A 23,318-nucleotide genomic window follows, 5' to 3' on the forward strand; every position below is an offset into this window, starting at 1 on the left:
GCCAGAGGGCGAGAGGGAGCAGATCTTTTCCAGTTAGAGAGAAAAGAAAAAGAAAAAGGTATTTTAGTTAAGTGAACTTATTTGAACTAATGGATATTAGGAATTAGAGATGTATATGTAGATGTGTGTTAGGTTTAGGCTCTTTTGAAAATGGAATATCGTCACGGGAAAAAGGAAACGTACAAGGTTATTAGATTATTTTGAGCTGCGTATTTGCATTTCGGTGGCGAAGAATCCTCATAACACACTATAGAAGGATCAGTAGTAACTGTGGGTAAGTGTATTCAAAATCTAACGACTGAAAGCATTGGGATTTCTTTCTTGTACCATTTTTTTTTTTATATTCCACCAAAACATCTCGGAAGGATTAAAAACTGCTGTCTTTTCTGCGTAGAATGACAGCATAGATTTTAGGTGTGGACACACATGTCAAGACATAACAAGTAGTGTTGTTAGAAATCACATTTTAAAAGGTGGTAGTTTTCCAGGGGACTACAATGATTTTGTTTAGGCCTCCAAATTCCACCTGTGAGGTGGAAAAAGCAAGTGTGATCCTTAATTTTGATTGTAATTTACGTAGAAATAATACTGAGAATAGGACAGACAGTGACCTTTGGAGTGGGTATTTCCCTGTCAGTGCAACAGCTGGACCCGAGTCCTACAAAAGATGCTTCCTGTTTGAGAATGGGAAATTCACGCTATAATTTCCAGGGGCTGATTGGGGTGTTTTGAGTTAATTTCTTTCTGTTTGTTTTCACCATGTTGACAACCTGCTGTAGGTATCCTGTTGATATTTTTTAATGGTGACATCATGCCATTGTTATATTGTTTCAATCCTGGCACTGCTGACACACATTCCTCGCTGCAGTGTGGAGGCAGATTAAGCAGATTAGGGGAAAAGTTACATTTACAGTATCTTGACATACTGCAGGTTATTGAGTTAAAAACAACACATTTGTTCTCAATATCTGCATGTCTATGCTCTCCCTCTGTCAGATGGAGGGGTCTGGCAGTCCTCGCTTCAGAAAGCTCCATTTCCCAGTGGGTCTGTGGATCAACTCGCCCAGGAAACACTTTGCCAAACTAGGGGGTCGCTGGCCCAGCGCTATCTCTGTCAAGTTAGTCTGAAGTTCTCTTAAACTCACTTTTTTATCTCCTGTTTTGCTTCTATGTCATGTACATTTGTTCTCTTGTTATGCAACTTTCATGTCAGTTATTGTTTAGTTAGAATTCAGTGCCTGATTGTTGAATGAATAGTTTATGTATTGATGTCAGTCATCTTATCTTACTTCCACTGTCATTGGTATCCTTTCAACCCTGTAACCCTTCCCTCTTTTATTTTAGTCCTTGTTGTTTGTCCGTGTTTAGTCAGTCATAATTCACAGCTGACTGGTCCCTTCCTTTCTCCTTCCTCTCTCTTCCATCTGTCTTCCCCTCCTCTGTTGTTCCCAGGTCGACCACCAGCTCTGACGCAGCCTCCCTCCACGAGGCCCCCTCTGCTCCTTCCTCTTCCCTTTCTATCTCCACCCCCTCGCTGGCTTCCCCTACCCCATCCCCATCTCCTTCCCCGGCCTTCCTCAGGCCGCGGCCTGCTGGGACCCAGTCCCGCACAAAACGCCTTTCCCATCTCTTCCTGCGAGGGCGCTCTAACAGCGACAGGGACCGAGCAGTGGGGGAGAGGGAGAGAGAGGTTTGGGCTCATTCAGCTGCCCCCTCCTCCCACCACTACTTGCCCCCTGCCTCTTCCTCTGCCCCGGGCCTGATCAAGATCTATGGGGATGCCCTCTCTAGTGGGGCCAACTATCGCTCCCTGCTGGCCAACATTCACTCTACAGCCAGACAGCTCATCGCCCAGGTCATCACCCGGTACACTGAGAGGGAGAGGGAGGAGACAGATGACGCAGGTATGAGAGAGGGAAATTTTCTCTCATTTGGACCTCTGCTGCGACCCATTACTAGGAATTGTTTGCTCAAATATTTAAACCAATTGGGAATGACTTAATATAAACATAAACAGCGGTGTTATGGAAAAATAATTACCCCCCTTTCCTCCTCCCTTCCTCCATTACCTTCTAGTTCTCCAGAAACACAGCCCAGAGGACTTCCTGTTGTGTGATGTCATTGGAAAGCCCATCCAGCAGCCAGATGGAGCTATCAAATGGGAGACAGAGGGCCGGAGAAGCGTTGCCCCATGGGAATGTCCCTTGTTGTTAGTGGACATGTGGCGCCCTAAGGACGGATTTGAGCGGCGCTTTGAAATCCAAAGAAAGGAAGACTATGAGAGAGAAGAGAGGGAGAAGGAGAAGGAGCGTGAGAGGGAGGGAGAGAACTATCAAGGTATGTGTAAGACTCAACAGGCAGGTTGTCTCTGTACACGATACAGGGTCAGACTGACCAATCCTCTGCTTGTCTGGGCAACAGGTGTGCGCTGGCGGCGGAGCAGGATGTCATCAGGGGGCGGACCAGAGGAGAGCGAGCGTGGTCACCGTGGAAGAAACTCAGAGCTCAGGAGGAGCATCAGTGACATGAACCTGAGTCTGCGGCGTCGGCAAGGCAACCACGTCAGCAAACAACCTAACAACAACGGAGGAGTGCAGGACAGGAAGAACATTGTCAGCATGATCAACCCACAGCACGGAGAGGTAGAGAAGATGATGTGGTGAGGAAAAAACATAATCAATCACGCATGTTGCGTTCTAACAATCATGTCTTAACCCGCTTTTTCTTCAGATTAGAGCTTCAAAAGCTGAAGCAAAGGTTGGATGGACGAACCAGCCTGCGGAGGACGAGAAAGATTACTCCAGCTGTGACCTGGAAGTGATGTCACAAAGTTTGATCCTTCCACCCACAGACCGGCCCTACTTCCTGTTGCTGCAGGGTTACGATCAGAGCAAGGCAAGACACGCTGACAGATGATATCACACACACAAAACACTCAGAAACAACACCCACACACACATACACTATGTAAACACAGGCACACACACATTTATGTTGTATACTTTATAGCAAGGTGCACGCACACTAATGTGCACATATACAAACTAACAGACATTTTTATAGAGGATTTGTGCAGATGTACACGCGTGCACACACCCAGTACATGACATCATACCTGCATGTCTGTAATCGCCACATACCATCAGGATTTCCATCCCTCTACAAGCCTCTCCCATTCATCGTACTGCACAAAACAGCCTCAGAGCAACACAATGCCTCAACAATTTAGCCACCGAACGCATAAAACCCCTCTGTGTACATCACACAGGTCTCCATTGTAGCAAACTGTGACACACTTCATACCTTATCGACCGCCTTCTGTTCAACTTAACATCTCTAAGATGGACAAGATTGATATAAACCATAGCACTTAAAAGATAACAGACCTCCCTGACTTTCTTCTGCTCTCCACTTTGTGTTTTGTTTAGGATTTTGTTTTGTACATCATGGCGGGACATACGCATGTGTTTGGAAGAAAGCCCACAATAAGGGAGAGAGAGAAGGATAGAGAGAGGGAGAGGAAGGGGAAGAGGCCTCTGAAGGTGGACACGTTCCTCTCTGCTCATGACCTCTTGCCCAGACACTTATTGGTCAGGAGAGACTCAGCTGTTCCCGAGATGCCCAACAGACAGGGTACTAACAGTCACTGACTCATGTCATACTTAGATCCATGGTGCACCTGCTGTTTACCTAAATCTAATTTCATTTTATCGTAGCTCTGATGCGGCCCTTCAGAGGAGGCGCAGTCACACACAACGGAGTGGCCCTTTACAGGGAGACGGTCCTAAAGCCTGGGGATGTGATTGGCTTGGGGAACCACTTCCTTTTCCTGTATCGTGACCCACGTGTGACTCCAGCTCCACCGCTGGCATTGACCCTGCCATGGCAGGTGGATGCCTCTACCACCTGCTGCCCCTCAGGGTTGGTGGACAGACAGGAAGCTCTAAGGCACTACCTGGGGTCTACGGAGGCAGTTCTGAAGTTTCATCCCCGTCACGCAGATGCTCTGTTACAGGTGAGACAGGCAGATAAAGAAGCTCTTACTAACTGTCCATTTATCCGGTATCATAGAGAAATGGCCCTAATGACATGCAATTACATATTTATCCCTTTTTTCTCTTAGGAGATTATCTCCAAAAATTCCTCCCCAGACTCTGGAGGCGGACCTTTAGCTCCCGCTTATCTCCTGTCACTCATGATAGATCATGCCTCCAAACACCTGGACCCCGCGCTCACGCCACAGATATTACTCAAGTCAGCAAATCTAATTAAAGAAATTGTCTGGGTAAGTAAAAAACAACAACCCAATATCTAAAATAATAATAATAAAAAATGATATGTGGAGTGTCCTGGTGGCCTGGGAGTGATGGTGCCAAGCATGAGCCGCAACAATGACAACAACCATGGACCTTTGTTACATGTCATTTCCCATCTCTCCCCTCCTTTCTGGTCATCTACTATTAGCTCTGTGAGGCATAAAATGTCCAATAAATACAAGAAAAATCTACTTAGGAACAGTGGTGCATTGGCATGTTAACATGCTTAGAAGATATAATGTTTGCCATTTTTACTATCTTAGTTTAATGTGTTAGCATGCAGTAATTAACACTTAACACAGTACAGCTGAGGCTAATGGGAATGTCATTTGTTTTGCAGGTATTTGGTTATAAACTAAAGTTTTGTACAAATTATAATTTTGACCTGATGATGGTGCTAGATTAAAGATCAGAAGTTCACCAAAGTTATTACAATTCAACCCTAATGGGGTAATAAATGTCTGAAACAAATGTTATGGCAATCCATCTAATAATTATCAACACAATTTAGTAAAAGACAAAAATGTCAACTTGCTGGTGGTGCCAGAGAAAAAGTCAGGTAATCAACATAGTCAGTATAGGATTTCTGGGAACCATGAATGTCACTCTATTTAACAGTTAGAGATATTTAAGTCTGGAGCAAAGGAGTGAATGGACTGACATTACCATCCATAGAGCCATGCCTGACATATTAAATGCGCCTCATGTTGTTAAGTATAATAATAAAATATCTCAGAGGTTTAGTGGTGGTTCATCTGAAGCATGAACCTTATCTGGGAACGTATTTCATGACAATATGGCCACGTCCTTACTTAAAACATGTACTGTAGGCAGAAAAACATCAGTTAGGCAGATTGAGATGTTCAGTCAGACAGAAAAACCAGCAGTCAGACACGTGCCCTTCATTGTGGCCTGCTACGTTGTGGACAGGAGCGAGGATGAGCTGATGTCACTGCCCTTCTGTTGGAAAATGTGCTGTAATTGTCCTGGCTGCAGGGCTAGACCCCGCTCCCCCTCCTCCTCCCCACACTAACCCGAGATGTCTCTTCTCTTCTGTCTCCAACTCTCTTTACAGGACAACATTAAGGAATTTGGGGATAAGCATCCCACGCAAAAGTAAGAACATTTTTGTTCTACGTCATGTTTCCTCTGTTTAGAGATCTACTGCCGAGTGATTCATGATACATTTGTGCTCGTGCTGTTATGTCTTTGGTACATTTTTGTGGTATGATGAAAGCATTATAACAAGGCGATGTTGAAAAAAAGGTTTAAATATAGTTAAGCAATAATAACTTAGTCTATTTTTACTCACAGTATGGTGTGTTTCTCTTTTAAAGCATGAAGAAAATACTGACAGGAGAATGTTCACAAATATTTTACAGCTAACATAACTTTGGCATTATATAAATGTGTCCAGTTCCACAGAGCAAGAAGGTGAGATAAGCACGCCGAATGTCCAGAAACTGTCCTTTGATCTTCGACCCCTGATGTTCTGGATGTCAAATGCCACAGAGCTCCTTAACTTCTTTCAGGTCAAAGTAGAAGCCATGGAGAAAGAGTGGGAGTTTGAAGGTGAGAGTGATTTGAAAAGACTGGAAATTACTGATTCAAGTACAAAAAATAGCCTTCAGAAGCTACGACCATTTAATGAAATAAATTAGAAATCAAAGTGGGCATAACATCTTTAATTAATCTTACTGATCTTTTCTTTAAGCTCCGGGGGACCCAGTTTTGACGGCTGACATGGACACCTGCTCAGAAGCTCTGGCGCAGCTGGATGATGTCATTATGCACACCTTCCAACAGTGTGTGTATCACCTCACCAAGGTACAGTATAAAAGTATGCTACTTTTCTAAATGTCGCTACACTGTTTTAGCAGTTAGCATACAAAAAAGTCAACAACTTTATTGCGTTGTATGTGTGACGCCAGGAATACTTTGGAATACCACTTTGAATTAAACTTCACAAAGCGACAAGAAAAATGTCTTTCTGAAGACTTAATACATACTTCTTTGTTTTCCAAGATGTTTCTGGAGCTGTCTCACCATGGCCATCCGCAACAACACCCACAATTTATTTTAATTCTTTCCAGCTTTGAGCAGCTCTTTCTTTCTCTTTGTGCTTTGCATTCTGGGAGAATAGTGTGCATCAACAGCACATTTGCAAATTGACTGTAGTCAGTAAACATACCAATTTATAGTATGTATGTAGTTATTTCAGTATACTTTATTTTGTAATTTAACCAGTGTAAAGACACTACATACTAATAAAAAAACTGATTTTAGCATATTAGATTACTAACATTTGCTAATTAGCACTAAACACACTAAGTACAGCTGAGGCTGATGGAAATTGTACGTTTAAGTTTTGCAAGTATTTGGTCATAAACGACAAATAAAACATTTGACCTGATGATAGCACTAGAAAAAAAGTCAGGGGAACACCAAAGTAATTAGAATCCATCCAGAGATGCACCAAATTTCAAGAAAATCCATCAAATAGCAGTTGAGACATTTTAATCAAATCACAAATGTCCAAAACATAGTCCATCCAATATTTGTTGAAATATTTTAAAGTGGACAGACCAACAGACAACTCTCCACCTTCCTCTCTATAATTTTCATTTTAACCGATCCCTAGTTAATATGTCCCTTCCCTGCCTTTATTCCAGCAATATGTATATTATGTTTTAAATGTTTTGAACAAATTAACTCAAGTTTCTGTCCTTTCTGTCCACAAAGACCCTGTACTCACTCCTCCCAGCGCTCCTGGACAGCAACCCATTCTCCGGCGAAGAGAAGGAGAAGGATGGAGCTCAGAGTGCAGAGGGAGAAGAGAAAGGAGGAGGGGAAGTAGAGGTGGATGACGTGTCCACCTTACCGCCCAAAGTTGCCGGGCTGGTGGAAGTGTATCGCTGTACTCTGATGCTATCGCGCGAGGCGTGTCTGTCCCCGCCGCTCACCTCCCAAACCTTTGGCTACCTCTTCTTCTTCACCAACACCTCCCTGCTCAATACTTTGTTGGAGAGAGGTAACTTTTGCTGAACAGCAGCCACTGTGGCCACAAGTGACAATTAGAACATAATGATAAAATGTAATAGGAGCTCAAGTAGAGAAGAGTCACAAAGTTTGTGACAATGATCAGTTATACGGCAATATCTAGTTTCAAACAATAATACCAGACTAAGGAAGGTTGTAGCAGTGGTGTCTTTTATTGTTTATTATTATTAGAACTTTTCATTTGTAAAAGTAAGATTGTGTTATTTCTTCTTTCCAAAGTTAAAGCTGCTGTTTAAGTGCTCTCTTTAATAATAGAATTGGTTCTGTTCTCTGTCTCTCTCTCTCTCTCTCTCTCTCTAGATGGACTGTTTTCCTGGTCCAGAGCGGTCCAGATCCGTACAAACTTGGACCTGGTTCTGGACTGGCTACAGGGGGCGGGATTAGGAGACATAGCCTCTGAGTTTATGAAGAAACTGTCAGTCACAGTCAACTTCCTGTGTATTCCCAAGACTCGACTTATCCAGGTAACACAGCTACATGTGTAGGAAGCCTTCTCAGTCCTAGCCCAAGATTATTAACTGTCATACTGATTGACTATTAACCTCTCGTCTATCAGTCATCCTGGACCAGTCTACTGGAGGACCATGTCTTGTTAAGCCCTTCCCAGTTGCACCACCTGCTCACCCATTACAAGTTGGGTCCAACCAGAGCCCCACCAGCATCCTGGGCCCCTGTGCCAGGCACAGAGCTGAGTGGAGGTAAATAAAACTAACAGAGATAAGAATCCACCCAGGGAAATGATCTGTTAAGTCAATTCTTTCTTTTCCTTTTCTCATCTTTTAGACATCTTTGAGAGCTTCCTGGACCATCCTCCTCTAATCCTGCCAAATGAGACTCCACGCCTCGACCTCTCCCAGCCAATCCCGAGCCCCGAGCTCCAAAAGGAAGTAACATGTCTCCGCACCTTCTTGTGGGGACTCGACCAGGATGAGCTCCCTGCCAATCAGAGGACTCGGCTTTAAGGAAGCCCATATTTGTCTCTCCATGGATGTCTCAGAAGTGAAAAGGAAATCACCAGAAACAGCTAAATGCACACCACAAAAAAATGCAAACCGGACATGTTTTCTGCATTTTGTTGCATGGTTGTTGTTTTTTCATGACATTGCCATATCAATTCATTTATCTATTTAGATATTTTCAAGTAAAATAAATGTATTGGCTTTGGTATGCCTTTATAGATTTTACAAAGCAGGGAGTAAAACCTCATGTCTGTTGGGCCATGCAGCGTTAGGCTTTATGTGACTGTTTTCCTTGGCTTCCATGTATGTTTTTAAACTACTTGTTTTTAATAAAACGCTGAATTCTATAGTCTAAAAGACCTACAGTTTCCGTGTGATCTTTGACAAGCTTGTTTCCCACAGCAGGGCCCCTTGGGCTTGGCAATTGCCTAATCTTCCACACCAAAGGGATATTCCACAAGGTGGCGATGCAGGACTCATTCCCCTTTGACGTCAAATTATGAGTCTGCAGGTAGAATTGCTTGACTAAGGAGGCGATCAAACATCTACATTATCGTCTGCTCCAAAGGCACACTCTCATTTCCTGTAATCATGGTAGCATTTTACGAAGGGGTCATGACTCAAGAAAGCAAATGAGGTTGTGACGACCACACACAAAGGTTACCTTTACCAAGGTAAGCTGTCGTAAAGGTCAAAGACTTAAGAGCAGGGGAGATTTTAATTTCCCTTTGTTGATGTGACACACACAAGTGGTCTTTCATTCATTAATGTGGTACAATCCTATGGTCCTATTAAAGTGCAGCTGATTAAGCATAAATCAGCAAGTGGCTGTTATGAGCAGGCAGCAGACAAGTGATATCATCAACAGGAGTGAGTAACAGCTTTACTTGAACTGTCACAATTTGGTAATATCCAGTCAATTTCATCGTCTAGTCGGGCAGACCTCTTGAGAAAACAGTTCACCGCTTTCTTTGTTTTGAGAGAGAAGCTCTATGACGTCTCCACAAACTTATCATGCTCCTCATTTTGGCGCCCGACCAAATGGCTTCCTTTCTTCCGGTCAGCCTCTCAGATGAATTCCTTTACGGTAAAAAACTTTAAAAGAAAACACATCAGTCCCGTGAGAGACCCCTGCTTACATCATCACTGTTGCCTCCGGTTCTGTCTCCCCAATTTCTTACTGTGCTGACATCAAAAACATGCCACTGAGAAATAACTGGTTATAGATTATGAATCATAAGAAGAGGCTCTCTGTGGTCACATTTATCAATTAGGGGATTGTAATCACTCTCATTTGAAATTCAATGTGGTGTATGAGTGAGAGTGAGACTTTGTTTGTGTGCTAATTTCAACTTTCCAGTAATGTCAAACAGATGTAGTCTGTAGCTTTATAATTAACCACAGATGGGGTTCAAACTGGTATAGGTCCATGGTGATTGTGTGATATTACAGTAGTCTGTGATATAATACGGTGACCAATGTCTGAGTACTATCAAGTAACGTGTAAGGTTTAGTAAGCATGTGACACACACACACACACACACACACACACACACACACACACACACACAGTTTTATGTGATCTCAATCACTGACACAGACAAAATGTCATACACACTTTCACCCAGAATTGCGTAGTCATATACAGTACACACACAATACTCTTTCTCTGTCTCTCCACACACACACACACACACACACACACACACACACACACACACACACACACACACACACACACACACACACACACACACACACACAGTAGACTTCTTCACCCAGGTGCAGACTCCCACACCTGTTGTAGCAGCTCTCTGTAATTAGCTCAACACAATTATCATTGGTGGATGGAAGGGAGGGGAGGGTGAAGACAATGGGGCAGTTATTCTCTCCCTATCATCTCCTTCTCTCTCCCTGCTGTCGAGTAATGAAAGATTCTTCCCTTCTTCAAAGAGACGGAGTTTCCTACAAAACAGCTGAGTCAGAGGAGAAAAGAGAGAAGGATGAAAAGAAAAGGAGAACAGTAGGGAGGCGAGCGTGGTAATGCAATGCTGCTGGTGTGAGGCCCAGTGGACCACAGTGATTGTGCTCATTGTTGTTACACACAGGAGTCATTTTCAGGAACCAGAAAGGGCCCATGGCTCGCACACTAACAGCTACAACCTGGAACGGCCTCAGTATCTATTTGTTATCTGGTAACACTTTACCTGAGCTGTACGTCATCGTAAAGCCTGAAGTATAAGGAGGTTGTTCAAGTCATACGTCATGGGAAAGGGCAGACTACCATGACTGTAGGGCCACTGATGGAGGTTGTGAGACATGTTTTATCAGGAAATCAGAGGGGAAAGTGTGAGCATTTATGTCCAACAGAGTCATCATTACCAAATATTACGGAATCTGGTTTGTTATACCAGCGGAGACCTGCATTGTGGGGGACAATATTACTTTTACGAGTCTAGCTCGTAAGAAATTAAGCTAAATTTCTTATTTTGGGTCTCAGATTAAAAAAGGACCAGGCTGCATGAGACACAGTCACCAAGTCAGCTCTAGTCTACTCCACAGCACTGTGGAGTAAGGTCTGGCAATGCGAGACTAGCTCTTGTCTGAAACAAAGTAAGAGTGGAATATTGTACATGGTTTTGGCCTAAGTCCTGTGTTAAGGCCAGGAAGGAAACAAGGGAGCAGGGAAATCACTGTTAGGTCACAGACTGACAAAAAGACAGACTGGGGGTGGAGGAATCTGCGAGAGGTTTGAGACTAGTGGTGAAAAGGTCAGAGGTGCCGGTAGGGAAATCAGTCAGATGCAGACAGACTGTGGCTGAGTTTGGAGATGGGGAGACTTATGGATGAAATGGACAGCAGGCCCTCAGTGAGATGACTAAAAGGCCGAAAGAAAAGCCTTGGTCCTCCTCAAGGGACAGATCTGTTTTACTGGTTACGTCACCCGAATGTGAAATGCAAACATAAACACACAAACTTTTTTTTTTTTGGTGCATACGTGCATGCACCTACACACAAATGCACACAGCCACATGCAGGGATATAAAAGAACCCCTGTGAGGTCAGATCCACCAGGCTGAGGCTGTTCACTGTTACTAGCCAGCTAAGCCTCACAGTCTCACTGGCAGCTACAACCACCACCACCAACCGCTGTACCCTGCCTTGCCCTGCTCTGCCCTGCCCTTCCCCGGCCTTCTCTCCACTGGCGGCTGTCTGTCCTGGCCTGCTGCTGCTGGTTCTGCAGGGCAGCAGAGCGTTTATGTGTGTGCTTTTCAATTTGGGACAGGGCCAGTGCCACCAATTTGGAATTGCTGGGCTTTTCCTCCTTTCCAAAATGCCCTCATCTACCTTTTCCCTCCTTTCTTCCCATTTTTCTCTCTCTCGTTTTCTCGCTCAGTATGTTTCTCTCGGGCCGGGGGGCCTGTGGGTAGGGGCCTTATTCCATCAGCCTGGGGCTTCTGTCAGAGGCTTGTTCCATTTTGCGTCATGGTGTTGACTGAGCGGACCCCACACTTAACTCCCATAGAGCTATGGGGTTGGGCGGCAGGGCAGCCGGCGCGGGCTAACGCGGCCCCGTGTTCAGCGTGGTAATCTGATGGCCATGTTTATTTTATGCTGCTCTCCTTTGATGGAGCAGAAAAAGTCTTTGGGCTTTTTGTTTCAGCACTTTCACTGCCAGGTCAGAGGTGCTCGCTGTGGTTACGCTCAGGAAGAATAATATTTGCCCTTATATTCGTTCCAAACAGGCTTTTTTCCATATTAGTGTCAGGGATACTCTCTGGGTTTCTGCCTTCCACTGATTCTGCACATTAGAGGTGAAGGGTGGTGGGGGACCGCACCTCAAAAGGATCGCTCCCTGGAGGATAACGGGGGTGTTCCTATACCCCTGAGTGAACCCCCTTCACACTCAGCTGCGGACCTGAGAGACACCCCTGCAGCCATATACATAAGCACCAGTAGTGAAGGAAAACACACACATAAACACATCTCCCTCCTGCTCGGCTGCCCCGGGCTCCACCTCAGCTGTCAGTCGTCCAAACATCCCAGGGGTTCTTTTTAATGGAGTTACAAAAGAGTTACCTCTCCTTGTGTGCCTGTGCTTTTCACCTCAAAACTCACACACACACCCACACCCACCTATCTTCCTTGTGTCAGCTGTTTCAGATGGGTCAAAAAGCTAGGGAACCGCACAAAGTCATTATGTGAGGTTTTTACTTAAACATATGAGAGAGGCAGAACTGTCCAAGTTCACTAGATCAAATTCTGACCCCAATTTGTTCTGTACAACCACACATACAGTACAAATAAAGTCTCACGTATTGCCCCTCATCACAATGTTATGCACTTACTGTATCTCTGTTGAGCTTTACAATGTTGATCTGACCCGGGAAAGTGTTCCCTGAGTGGTGAATTGCAGGACCTGCTTTGTCACGCAAGAATGCTTTTTACTTTGAAGTTTAATCAGTAAGTAGCTTTTGAGAGAAGAAGCCCAGACTGTGGCTGGAATACTATTTATCTATCTAGATTTTGTTATTGTAATTGGCCAAGGTTTATGCTGTGATCATGATATTACAGAAATGAATCACTGTCACACAAGATAAGGCACCCTGGGGAGTTTTATGTGAATAATGTTTCATTTCCTTCTGGGTTGTTCATTATTTATGATCTGAATACAGAAAAGACTGGGCTAAGGCCAGATAGGAACATTAAGCACACACACACACACACACACACACACACACACACACACACACACACACACACACACACACACACACACACACACACACACACACACACATAGAAACTAGATCATCATCAACCGTCCTCTACATCTCTTATCTTTTCATTGGAGATGAATAGAAAACCATGTGTAAGAAGGAATGTTTACACTTCCTGCCCTCCTCCATATATCCCGTTACCCACCTTTATTTTGTAACACCTTAGACATGTTTCTGGTCTCCCCTGTGACTGTGAGGTATGTGCTTACTCACAGATGAAGGAGCCTAAACTCCTGATGTAATCCAGGGGAAACAAGGAAGCGAGAAGCGGGGGGGGACTACCCTGGTGGTAGGTAATCCTATCCCTCTTGGTGCAATTTAGCAGCTCAAAACAATTACCAACTGGCTGCCCCCAAATCAGTGCCAGCAGCCAGACAAAAGGGATGTAGACTTTGCTTGTTAATAGAAACTGATGTAAAGTCAGATTTACCAGGTCACTGCAGAGGGGAAGCTAATCTGGATCAGGGTTTGGCAATGTTGTGTTTCACACTGAGCTTGAAAGCCTCTGCAGATGGTACAGTGTGGGAGACAGTAGAAAAGCCGGGTCAGTGAATCATAAAAAGGTGCGTCAGTCAAACCCAAAGATTCACCAGCCAGAAATCTGCTTGTGAGGCGTGTGTGTGTCCTCCTCTTCCCACTCACTGACACCCAATCAGGGGCAGATTAAAGGGGTTCGCCTTTCCTGTGACATGCCTCTATCTGTATCCCTCTTCCTGTGCCACAGTTATCCCACGCTGTCGCCCAACAACCTTCAGATTGGTGATTGTCTGTTTTAGGTTTTGCTATATTTGTTCAGTCACTCTCTTCCATAGCATCACTTTGTTTTTTTTGCCATAACCGTTTTACCTATCTCTTCCAACCCATCCCATAACTTTTGTTTCTCTCTTCATGTGTCACCATCCCATCTTCGTCATCACTCTCAGCTTCCCAGGATAGCCTCTGTCACTGTATTTATTGTCTTAGTGTCAAACCGTCCCATACCATACCGGTCAATCACGGAGTCCCTCAAGGTTCAGTGCTAAGTCCTCTTCTGTTTATCCTCTATATGCTTCCCCTTGTACTTATCATTCAAAATCACGGACTCAAATTCCACAGTTACGCAGACGACACACAACTATACCTCAGCACTAGATCCATCACTCCTGCCACAGTATCAACCATCACAAAATGCCTCTCTGCAATAAAAACCTTAAACTCAACTACAACAAATCTGAAATCATCATCATTGGTCCAAAATCACTACTCCCCTCCTCCCAAGATTTCGCTCTCTCCATCGCTGGACATACAGTCAACACCTCACTCCAGATCCGAAATCTTGGTATCATTTTTGACCCCACACTCACTTTTAAGCCCCATATCCGTCATATCACCAAAACTGCCTTTTTCCACCTACGTAACATTGCTCGTCTTCGCCCCACCCTCTCGACATCTGCTGCTGAAACTCTCATCCATGCATTCATTACATCAAGACTTGACTACTGCAACAGCCTCCTATATGGTCTCCCTTCATCTGTCTTACAAAAACTGCAATACGTTCAAAACTCTGCTGCTCGCGTCCTCACCCACACCGGTTCAAGACAACACATCACCCCTGTCCTTCAACAGCTTCACTGGCTCCCTGTACAACAACGCATCCATTACAAAGTTCTACTCATCACCTACAAAGCTCTCAATAATCTAGCCCCTCCATACCTCACAGACCTCTTACAGCACCATCGCCATTCTCCAAATGCCTTCGCTCAGCAGACTTAAACCTCCTCAAACCCATCACCAAATCAACCCACCGAACTCTGGGGGACCGAGCCTTTGCAATAGCTGTCCCCACCCTCTGGAACTCACTCCCCATCCACATCAGAAACTCGGACTCACTGGACACCTATAAAAAACTGCTCAAAACTCACTTGTTTCAATTGGCCTATCCATAATTTACTTATCTTGTTTGTTTGTTTGTTTGTTTGTTTGTTTCTTTCTTTCTTTCTTTGTAAATCGTCTTTGAGTTCCATGTAAAGCGCTATATAAAACTTATGTATTATTATTATTATTATTATTAAACCTAGAACAATGTTTGTCCAGGCATCCTATTCCATCGCCTCCCATCCTACTCTTTGTCGTCATCCCTTTCATTTATCCCTAGTGATTGTCCCTGCTCCTTTTGTTTCTGGACTTTAAGTCCAGTCTGACGGGAATTTCCTTCTTATCGTTCACTGAGCCATTCCTTGCATTCCTGGCATGCTTCCTGGCGCTACCGGGGGTCCAGCCAGATGCGAGGGCGTCTGTAATGCAAGGCAGACGCTGAGGCCAACTGACACCATTCATACCTCCAGCGGTGACCTTCTGATGTAAATGGACAGAGTGATTGATGAACAGAAAGAGGATGAGGAGTTAGTGAGAAAAGGGAAGGGGAGACATAAAAAGACAGGGGCGGCATTGGCGTAATGGCAATGTGTGTGAACTCTGTGCCAAAAATAGAATATTCTGGATAGTTTTCATTTCTAAGTCCTTGACTCACAGACTGTTATTGATAAAAGAAGACATGTAAGGTATTTAAACATCTCCCAACCGAACCGTTTGTGGCTAATTTGGAACAGCATGGGGTCGAAGTGCACATAAACATTGGGAACAAGAATAGAGAAATTAGAATAACTTTCATGTCATTCCTCTTAGTCACAGCCCTCCAATGAAAAGTTCTCTAACTGCACACTAAACAAAGCTTTTGTGAGTTACCACAATGAACAAAGGTCAAGAAAATAAAACTGGAGAGACGGCGTGGTTGTGACAGGTCGTGCAGATGTAAGTAAAAGATGGCAGTCAGACTTGTCAGCTGGAGATAATAATTATGGTGGTTACAAAGAATGCACGCAAACACATTACTTCCATATCTTGATCTCACTATTCTTGAGATAAGTTAGCATGTCCAAGGAGGATGAGGGGTAGATAGTCCACAGTCTATATAAACATTTACAGTAAATGTTTTCTTTCTACAACAATATGCGAAAAAGCGAAACTGCAATGCGACAACTGCAGAAAATTCAGTCCAAAAAAGAAGACAGTGTATCTTCTGTGCCATATTTGCACCGCTTTTAGTCAAAGTCACTTCAAACCAAAGTTGACATTTCAGTGAACTTGAGGTCCGCCTCCCCTCCCTGTGCGGTCAAAGCACAGCCTACTGAATGTGGAGAGTAGGCTTTTTGATTTCCAAACATTTTCAAATGCACTCTCCGAACTGTTGTACTCAGCTCCCGGATCCTGATCCTGTCCATACGCTGTTTCAAAACATAAACAGGGACAACACGCGGATATGAAATTTCCTTTCCTGTGTTTGCTCTTATTTATGATGAAATTTACACACTCTGCATGGCTGACGCACAGGAAGTGGTCGGTGGAACGACGTAGAATCAATACAGCTGCCCATGTGCACTGTTATAAGTTGTGTTATCTGCTATCATTGTTGTAAGAGGTTGATTTACGATTGTCAGCGTGTAATGAGCGTTAATTTAATGAATGGCCAGTGATGAAGGGGCCTGATGTGCGTCAGCATTCAAAGAAACAGCCAGGACATGTCAGGTTAAAAGGGGGCGGTGGGTTATAAATTGTTTTAAATGCTGGGATGAACTGTCTAACAGACGTAAGCATATGTGTGTATCTGCGCATTTGTTTGTGTGTCTGTGTGTCAATCTGTCTGCAAAAGGGCACCCCCCCCCCCCTCGCCCCCCATATGACTGAGGTCACGTCACGTTGACCAAGTAGGGCAAACTGCAACGTCACACACGAGTGCTCTTCCTTTTGTCTTCCCACTCCCCTCACTCTTTCCCCGTCTTCTCTCCTGGCCTCACTGCCCCTTTACATACACACACACACACATACACACATACACACACCCCTCCCTGTTTCCCCTGTCTGTTTGTCAGCAGCTCTCAGCTTCCGTAGAATAACACGACAACAGGCTCAGTGTGTGGCTGACGCAGACGCACGGCGCGCCGGCAAGTAGTGGTCAGCTCTGATACAGTATACATCACACACACACACACACACACACACACAGACTGACAAAGGGACAGGGAATGCACAAGTACTGTCTCCGGGATAACTATTCTGTGCGCTGAGGAATGCACCAGAAATAGGACTTTCACTCTCCTCTCTTTTACTTTTTTTTTTTTCTTCTTCTTTTTTTTTTTTAAGTTCTGTACAGGGTCACTGGTGCAGATATATTGCAGCCAAGAGATACAAATAATTCACTGCTTGATTAAATATGCTTTGATTGTTTAAAGCTTGTACTGTTTATGTTTCATTAATCCTCCTGCGCACCAGACTGCACCAGAGAAAACAAGAGAGGGATGTGAAGTGGAAGCGAGTGAGTGTGTGAAAGAGAAAGTAAGAGGGGAGCTGGTAGGGAAGCACTTTGAAAAGAGGAAGAGATGGAGAGAGAGAGGGATGCAGACAGACAGGACACGCAATGACAGGAGAGGAAAGAATGTTTAGGGCGACTGAGAATGGCGGTGAGAGGAACGGGAGCTCTGAGACAGGCCTGGGCTCTCCAGTGTATTAACACCAGTCTGAGATGGAGGGAGCAAGCAGGGTAGATGGAAAGAGTGTTTGCACAGTAAAAAGTTCCTTTTGCGTGGGTTGCTTGCTTCCCGCTGTACTCCCCCTCCTCTCTCTCTCTCTCTCTCCTTCCTCTTCTCCTTCTCACACTCTGTCTGTGACCTATTGCTTCAACTAGTTCATTCAGAGATTTCCTTACTGGCAGACGCAAAACTAAGTGAGAGGGAAACGTGAGCAGGTGAGCAACGCAGAGTCAGAGAGGGAGAGGATTTCGGCTTACTCTCACTGTTACACATGCACGCACGCACGCACACACACACACACACGCACACACACACACAGACACACACACACACACACATACACACACACACACACACACACACACACACACACAGACACAGACACAGACACACACACACATACATACACACACACACACACACACACACTGTTTTCTCACATACCATAGAGTTTGGTTTCCAAACAAAATTAGCCTCGTAAATATGTTTAATAAGAGAGCTGATTTAAACATTTTACACCCAAAGTTTCTGCCAGGAGAGACGTTTGCCTCATGTTCTTGCTTTCATCCCTGCATCCTGCCCTTTGCTCTGATCTGTGAGCTGAGCCAGCGGAGGAAACCTGCAATAATGGTGCTGGTTAATGTCCCTATTTAATGGTCTAATAAAAAAGCAAAGCAACAGATGCACAACAGCCATATTTGCCACCAGTGGACCGCTCACATGGAAAAGGAAGAGAGCAATTGACACGCATAATTTGTGAATCACGTCCATGGGGAGTTTTATCAACTAAAGACTCGCCAGAGGAGGGGAGCTTGAGGGGGGCTTGAGAGGAGGGTCTCTTGTCATATATCTTCATATATTTGAAAGAGGACATCAGCACTTTAACAATGACCACTGACAGTGAGAAAGAGAGAGTCAGAGACGTCACTTTATTGCCCAATGATTGCAGCCCCCTCCTGTGTGTCACTATTTCTCCCTACCCCCCCTCAACTATTAACACACTCACTTTCTCTCTGACGTAGGTTGAAGTAAGGGGGCAAGAACGAGGATGGGGGAGATGATGGAGGTGGGTAGCAAGTTAGGGTAAGGTTACCATGACAATTCCCCAGATAGGATACCCAGCTGGTGTCACGCATTTGGCAGCGAGCTGGAGAGAATGAATGGGGGGACAAAATGACGGAGTAGAGAGGAGGTGGAGGAGGTCATGGGGAAACTTGAAAGTGTCCTGTTTAGGAGAGTAAATATTAACAGTAAAAGGTCGGACCTTTGGTTTTCCTTTTGAACGTAATCTTTGCGTTTGTTTACTCAGACCCTGCTGGAATTCCCTGGAGGAAATGAGGGTGCAACATAAAAATGATGAATTTATTACTATTCCTTCTCTTATAATCCCTTTTACCATCGGAGCAGCGTTGCGTCACAGTCAACGTATTCACTGTTTACATATGACACTGAGCTAAGCAGAACATGAGAGTTAACCCTAAAATCCACAAGATTATTATATCACCCACCTGGACATGGAAATTAACTGACGGGAACAAACACTTATGGGAAAACCCACATTATCAGACTTCAACCATAATCACACTTAAGTACACAACAATCCCCAACGGAGAAAATCAATTCATACTCATGCTCTTCCTGGTCAGATAAATGAACTATGAAGATTACAGTAACACTCATTCTGAATTTGTTTAAATCAAACTTTTTAAAGTACACTCCGGTAAACAAATGAATCGAGCAACTGTGTGGATTAACAACCCAGCAAAAGGTGAGCGAAAAGTGTGAGGCATTCAAATGATTTGAAGCCTGCGTAATAATGTGTGAATACATGCCATGGCGCACAGGAAACCTAGTGTAAAGCATGACCGAATTGAGTGAAGCTTGTGTGAGTAAAGTTTGTCTGGCAGCGAGGGCTGGCAGGCCCTGTCACAGGTTCCCCTTCCTCTCTGATGTCTTTGAGGTCGTAGTCTGAGTGTCTCACTCTGTTTCTCCTCCTATGGTGGTTTACACAGATTGGTGATGTAATGGGTAGCATATGAAGGCCACACACAAACACACAGACGCACACACAAACACTGATGCTCATGCACGTTATACAGACACCGCACTTATACCACCACATACCCATAATTACACACATATACTGTACGCACACCCATTCACACAAACCGTGGATTCCCCCTTTTCCAACAAGCATGCACCAGCTCACTCTCTCACACACAAAAACAAAAATCTAAACAAAGATACATAACCCTTTTTATTTTGTGCGCTGACATCTATGCACTTGCACACATACGCTTCCACAGACACACACTTAAAGGAACACGCCGACTTATTGGAAATTTAGCTTATTCACCGTAACCCCCAGAGTTAGACAAGTCGATACATACACTTCTCATCTCCGTGCGTGCTGTAAGGCTGTCTGACGGCTCCAGCGGCATCAGCCCAGCACAGAACATGCAGGTGAATGGTTCCAGCAATCCTACTGCTCCCAATAAGTGACAAAATAACGCCAACATGTTCCTATTTACATGTTGTGATTTATAGAGTCACAGCGTGTACAAAAAACAACGTAACATGAGACACAGCCATCTTCTAACTGTGAACAAACCTGGAACTATATTCTCAGGCGGAAGAATATAGTACTTGGGTGGAGTGATATGCTCGCAGCAAGCCTGTCTGAGAATATAGTTCCCGGTTTGTTTACTGTTAGAAGACTGCTGTGTCTCATGTTACATTGTTTTTTGTACACGCTGTGATTATACAAATCACAACATGTAAATAGGAACATGTTGGCGTTATTTTGTCACTTTTGTCACAATTCGGAGCAGTAGGCTAGTTGGAACCAGTTACCTGCAGGATCTGTGCTGGGCTAAGCTAATGCTGGAACCGTCAGACAGCGTTACAGCACGCACGGAGATGAGAAGGGTATGTATCGACTTGTCTTACTCTGGGGTCGGCGTGTTCCTTTAAAGGGCACCCACCCGGTGTCATCGTGTGTGAGTGAACAGCGCTGGCGGATGGCCTAACAGAAGACTGTGCTTCAGAACCACCCAGGAGACCCCCATCATGAGAAGCAGCCCAGAGAGGGAATGAGGGAGAGTGACTAACTTCACTTTTTCTTTTCTTCTCTCCCCAGCTGTGTCTTCAAACGACCCTTTGATGTGGGAAATTAAAAAGAGCGAGTGTGTCAATATCTCCCTACGTCCAACCTCACTCATCTATTTCCTCTCCTTCTTCTACTGCTCTCCTCTTTCTCCTGCTTTTCTTCTCTACTGTTGACCCACGAAAACGAGTATGACCCCTTTTCACCACAACAACTCTGCCACCCACTCGCTGCCACCAGGCCCTCATCATTCGAGGGTGTTTGTTTGTCTGTGTAGGCCCACCACCGGACTGGCAACTCTGTGTGTATATGGGTATGAGTGTGCGACTGTGCGCATACAAGGCCCACCACTAATTATTTTCAAACCACACCATGAGTGTATGTCTGTGAATGAGGGTCTCCTAATCTCACACCCAGATTCAAAAACGCTTTCTTTCTTCTCCCTGGTCTCTCTATCTCTCTTCCTTTGTTTGTTTGTGTCTGTAGTCCGGCTTCCATCCAAGTATGGCACACATTTTAGCTGAATTTTCAGAAAAACGGCAAAAGAAAATGTGAATTAACGTGTGTTTCCGTCCACTACTGTTGTGCAAATATGCAGAGTTGGTTCATCAAGATAAGCAATGCAATGATTCTCCAGTCAGGTGCCATTATACTACTGCAGAAGAAGAGGTGCAACGAGATAACTTAAAGGAGCACCAGTCAAACTAAAAAAAAGAAATTTGAAAATATGATGTAGATATAACATTGTTAGTTTTTTTATGTATTTATTTGAGCAGTGTTACATTTTCCTCATTGCTCAACACAGAACTGATGATTCCATCTGCCATCATTATTTGTCTTTCGTCGCATTTTCGCTGATTCCACTCAGTTTTTCACAGGTGTATGGAAACGCACCCATTGACTCCCTTGTGATATACAGTATGATGCATCAACTGTCCCCCTGTGGTGTCTGGAAACTCATTCTTGCCCTTTGCAACAGTAGGCCACGCTTTACTGCACCTGACTGAGTGTTTCCAGGCTCTATGTGTGTGTGTGTGTGAGAGAGAGAGAGAGAGAGAGAGAGAGAGAGAGAAATCATGTTGATGTGTGTAGAGTAAACTGTTATGTTTCTGCATGTATCAGTGTGTGTTTCTGAGCTAGAAATCGTCTTTTTGGTATGTTTTGGTTTATCAGAGCAGCAGGTTTTTCTATGACACAGCGCGTGTCGTGTGGGTGCATCCATGTGCATGTTTTGTGTATGTGTGTATGTGTGTGTGTGTGTCTGCTGTGTTGACCCCACCAACCACCTCCCATACCTCAATCATGTGTGTCCGTGTTAATGTCCTGTGGTGTGTGTGTGTGTGTGTGTGTGTGTGTGTGTGTGTGTGTGTGTGTGTGTCTGCTCACTGTTTCTATGCAACACTTTTAGAGGCCCCTTCTGGTCTGGACAACACCTCGCTCCTGCTCCTATCCGTCTCTCACTCCTCACTCTTTCCTTCACCCTGGAGAGAGAGAGAAGGAGTGAAAAAAGAGGAGGTGGGTGGGGGGGCAGTGGAAATAACAGGCTGCTGTCTCAGGAGGGGCGCTAAAAAAAAAGAGCAAGGGGTGAGAAAAGGAGGGAGAGAAATATGGGAGAGAAAAGGTGTTTGCTGTGCGTATTAGCTATGATACAGGGAATGTGGCATGTGTAGCCTAAAAGAGCTCTGCCATAAATTAAATAACACAAATAAGAACACACCTTCTATGACATTTCACCCCTGAATACAGCACAAGAAAAAAGAAAGGGCAGGTAAAACTAGAGCCTCTAAAAGATAGATGGTTACATATAAGATATGCTGATACACGTGAAAACAATGGGCTTTTTAAAACGTCTGCAGTGATAGATAGATAGGCTAGAGAGAGGGGGGAAGAGATTTGGAGATGGAAAGATAAAAAGAGGTAGATGGGACTGATTGGTGCAGGTAGCGGGATGCGACAGAGGAAGTGCTGGAGATAGGGACAGGACAGGACGGGAGAAAGTGATAGAGGAAAGAAAATAAAACAGAAAAAAACAACGGAACATTTTTTTTTTTTAAGTTTCGCAAAGGGAGACAGGCAGCAGGGAGGGGAGGAGGAAAGAGGGAGAGAGAGGGAGGAGAGAGAGAGAGAGAGAGAGAGAGAGAGAGAGAGAGAGAGAGAGAGTCTGTGTGTGTGTGTGTGTTTTTATGAATGAAGTGAGTCACTGCCGATGTGTCATAGGCCCGACGTCTTTATAAAGGAAGTTTTAAACAAGCCTAAACACTTCACTGCGCGCAAAAATTGGACTTACCACACTCGCATCCCTCTCTCTGCATTTCTCTCTCTCTCCAAACTGTCTAAGTGTCTCTCTGCCTTCAGCACTCCATAAAGACTACAAGGGCTCATCTCAAACTTTACCAAAGACAGAAAGTTTGAATACTTTTACCTTCCTTTTCTCTCTCTCTCTCTGTCTGAGTGCTTCAGTCATCACTCTGCTCTCCCATTCATCCTCTCTCGTCCTGACAACTTTCCTCCTCACTCTGACTGAAGAGTGC

General features: G+C 44.5%; 1 protein-coding gene and 1 long non-coding RNA gene across 4 annotated transcripts; one reads left to right on the top strand and one right to left on the bottom strand.

Moving 5' to 3' along the window:
• Window positions 1-8,662, top strand: rasip1 (Ras interacting protein 1). Of its 2 annotated transcripts, none has more exons than XM_028580925.1 (16): window positions 1-274; window positions 997-1,118; window positions 1,453-1,904; window positions 2,077-2,337; window positions 2,422-2,642; window positions 2,731-2,895; window positions 3,429-3,633; window positions 3,717-4,015; window positions 4,124-4,285; window positions 5,392-5,432; window positions 5,734-5,888; window positions 6,031-6,143; window positions 7,059-7,347; window positions 7,677-7,840; window positions 7,933-8,074; window positions 8,160-8,662. In XM_028580925.1, exons 2-16 carry the CDS (start codon window positions 997-999, stop codon window positions 8,336-8,338), a joined length of 2,970 nt encoding a protein of 989 aa, XP_028436726.1. In that variant the 5' UTR covers window positions 1-274; the 3' UTR covers window positions 8,339-8,662. The 2 variants fall into 2 exon arrangements, with proteins under 2 accessions (XP_028436726.1, XP_028436727.1); XM_028580926.1 differs by having other exon boundaries at window positions 6-58.
• Window positions 2,076-23,313, bottom strand: LOC114557547 (uncharacterized). Of its 2 annotated transcripts, none has more exons than XR_003692814.1 (3): window positions 23,210-23,313; window positions 22,174-22,268; window positions 2,076-2,574 (listed from the first exon to the last, which is right to left on the bottom strand). It is a non-coding gene; the product is annotated as an uncharacterized LOC114557547 (long non-coding RNA). The 2 variants fall into 2 exon arrangements; XR_003692815.1 differs by lacking the exon at window positions 2,076-2,574 and adding an exon at window positions 21,636-21,807.
• Between the last annotated feature and the right edge of the window lie 5 nt (window positions 23,314-23,318).

This window comes from Perca flavescens, chromosome 6 (genome assembly GCF_004354835.1).
Source record: "Perca flavescens isolate YP-PL-M2 chromosome 6, PFLA_1.0, whole genome shotgun sequence".
Classification (NCBI taxonomy): Eukaryota; Metazoa; Chordata; class Actinopteri; order Perciformes; family Percidae; genus Perca; species Perca flavescens.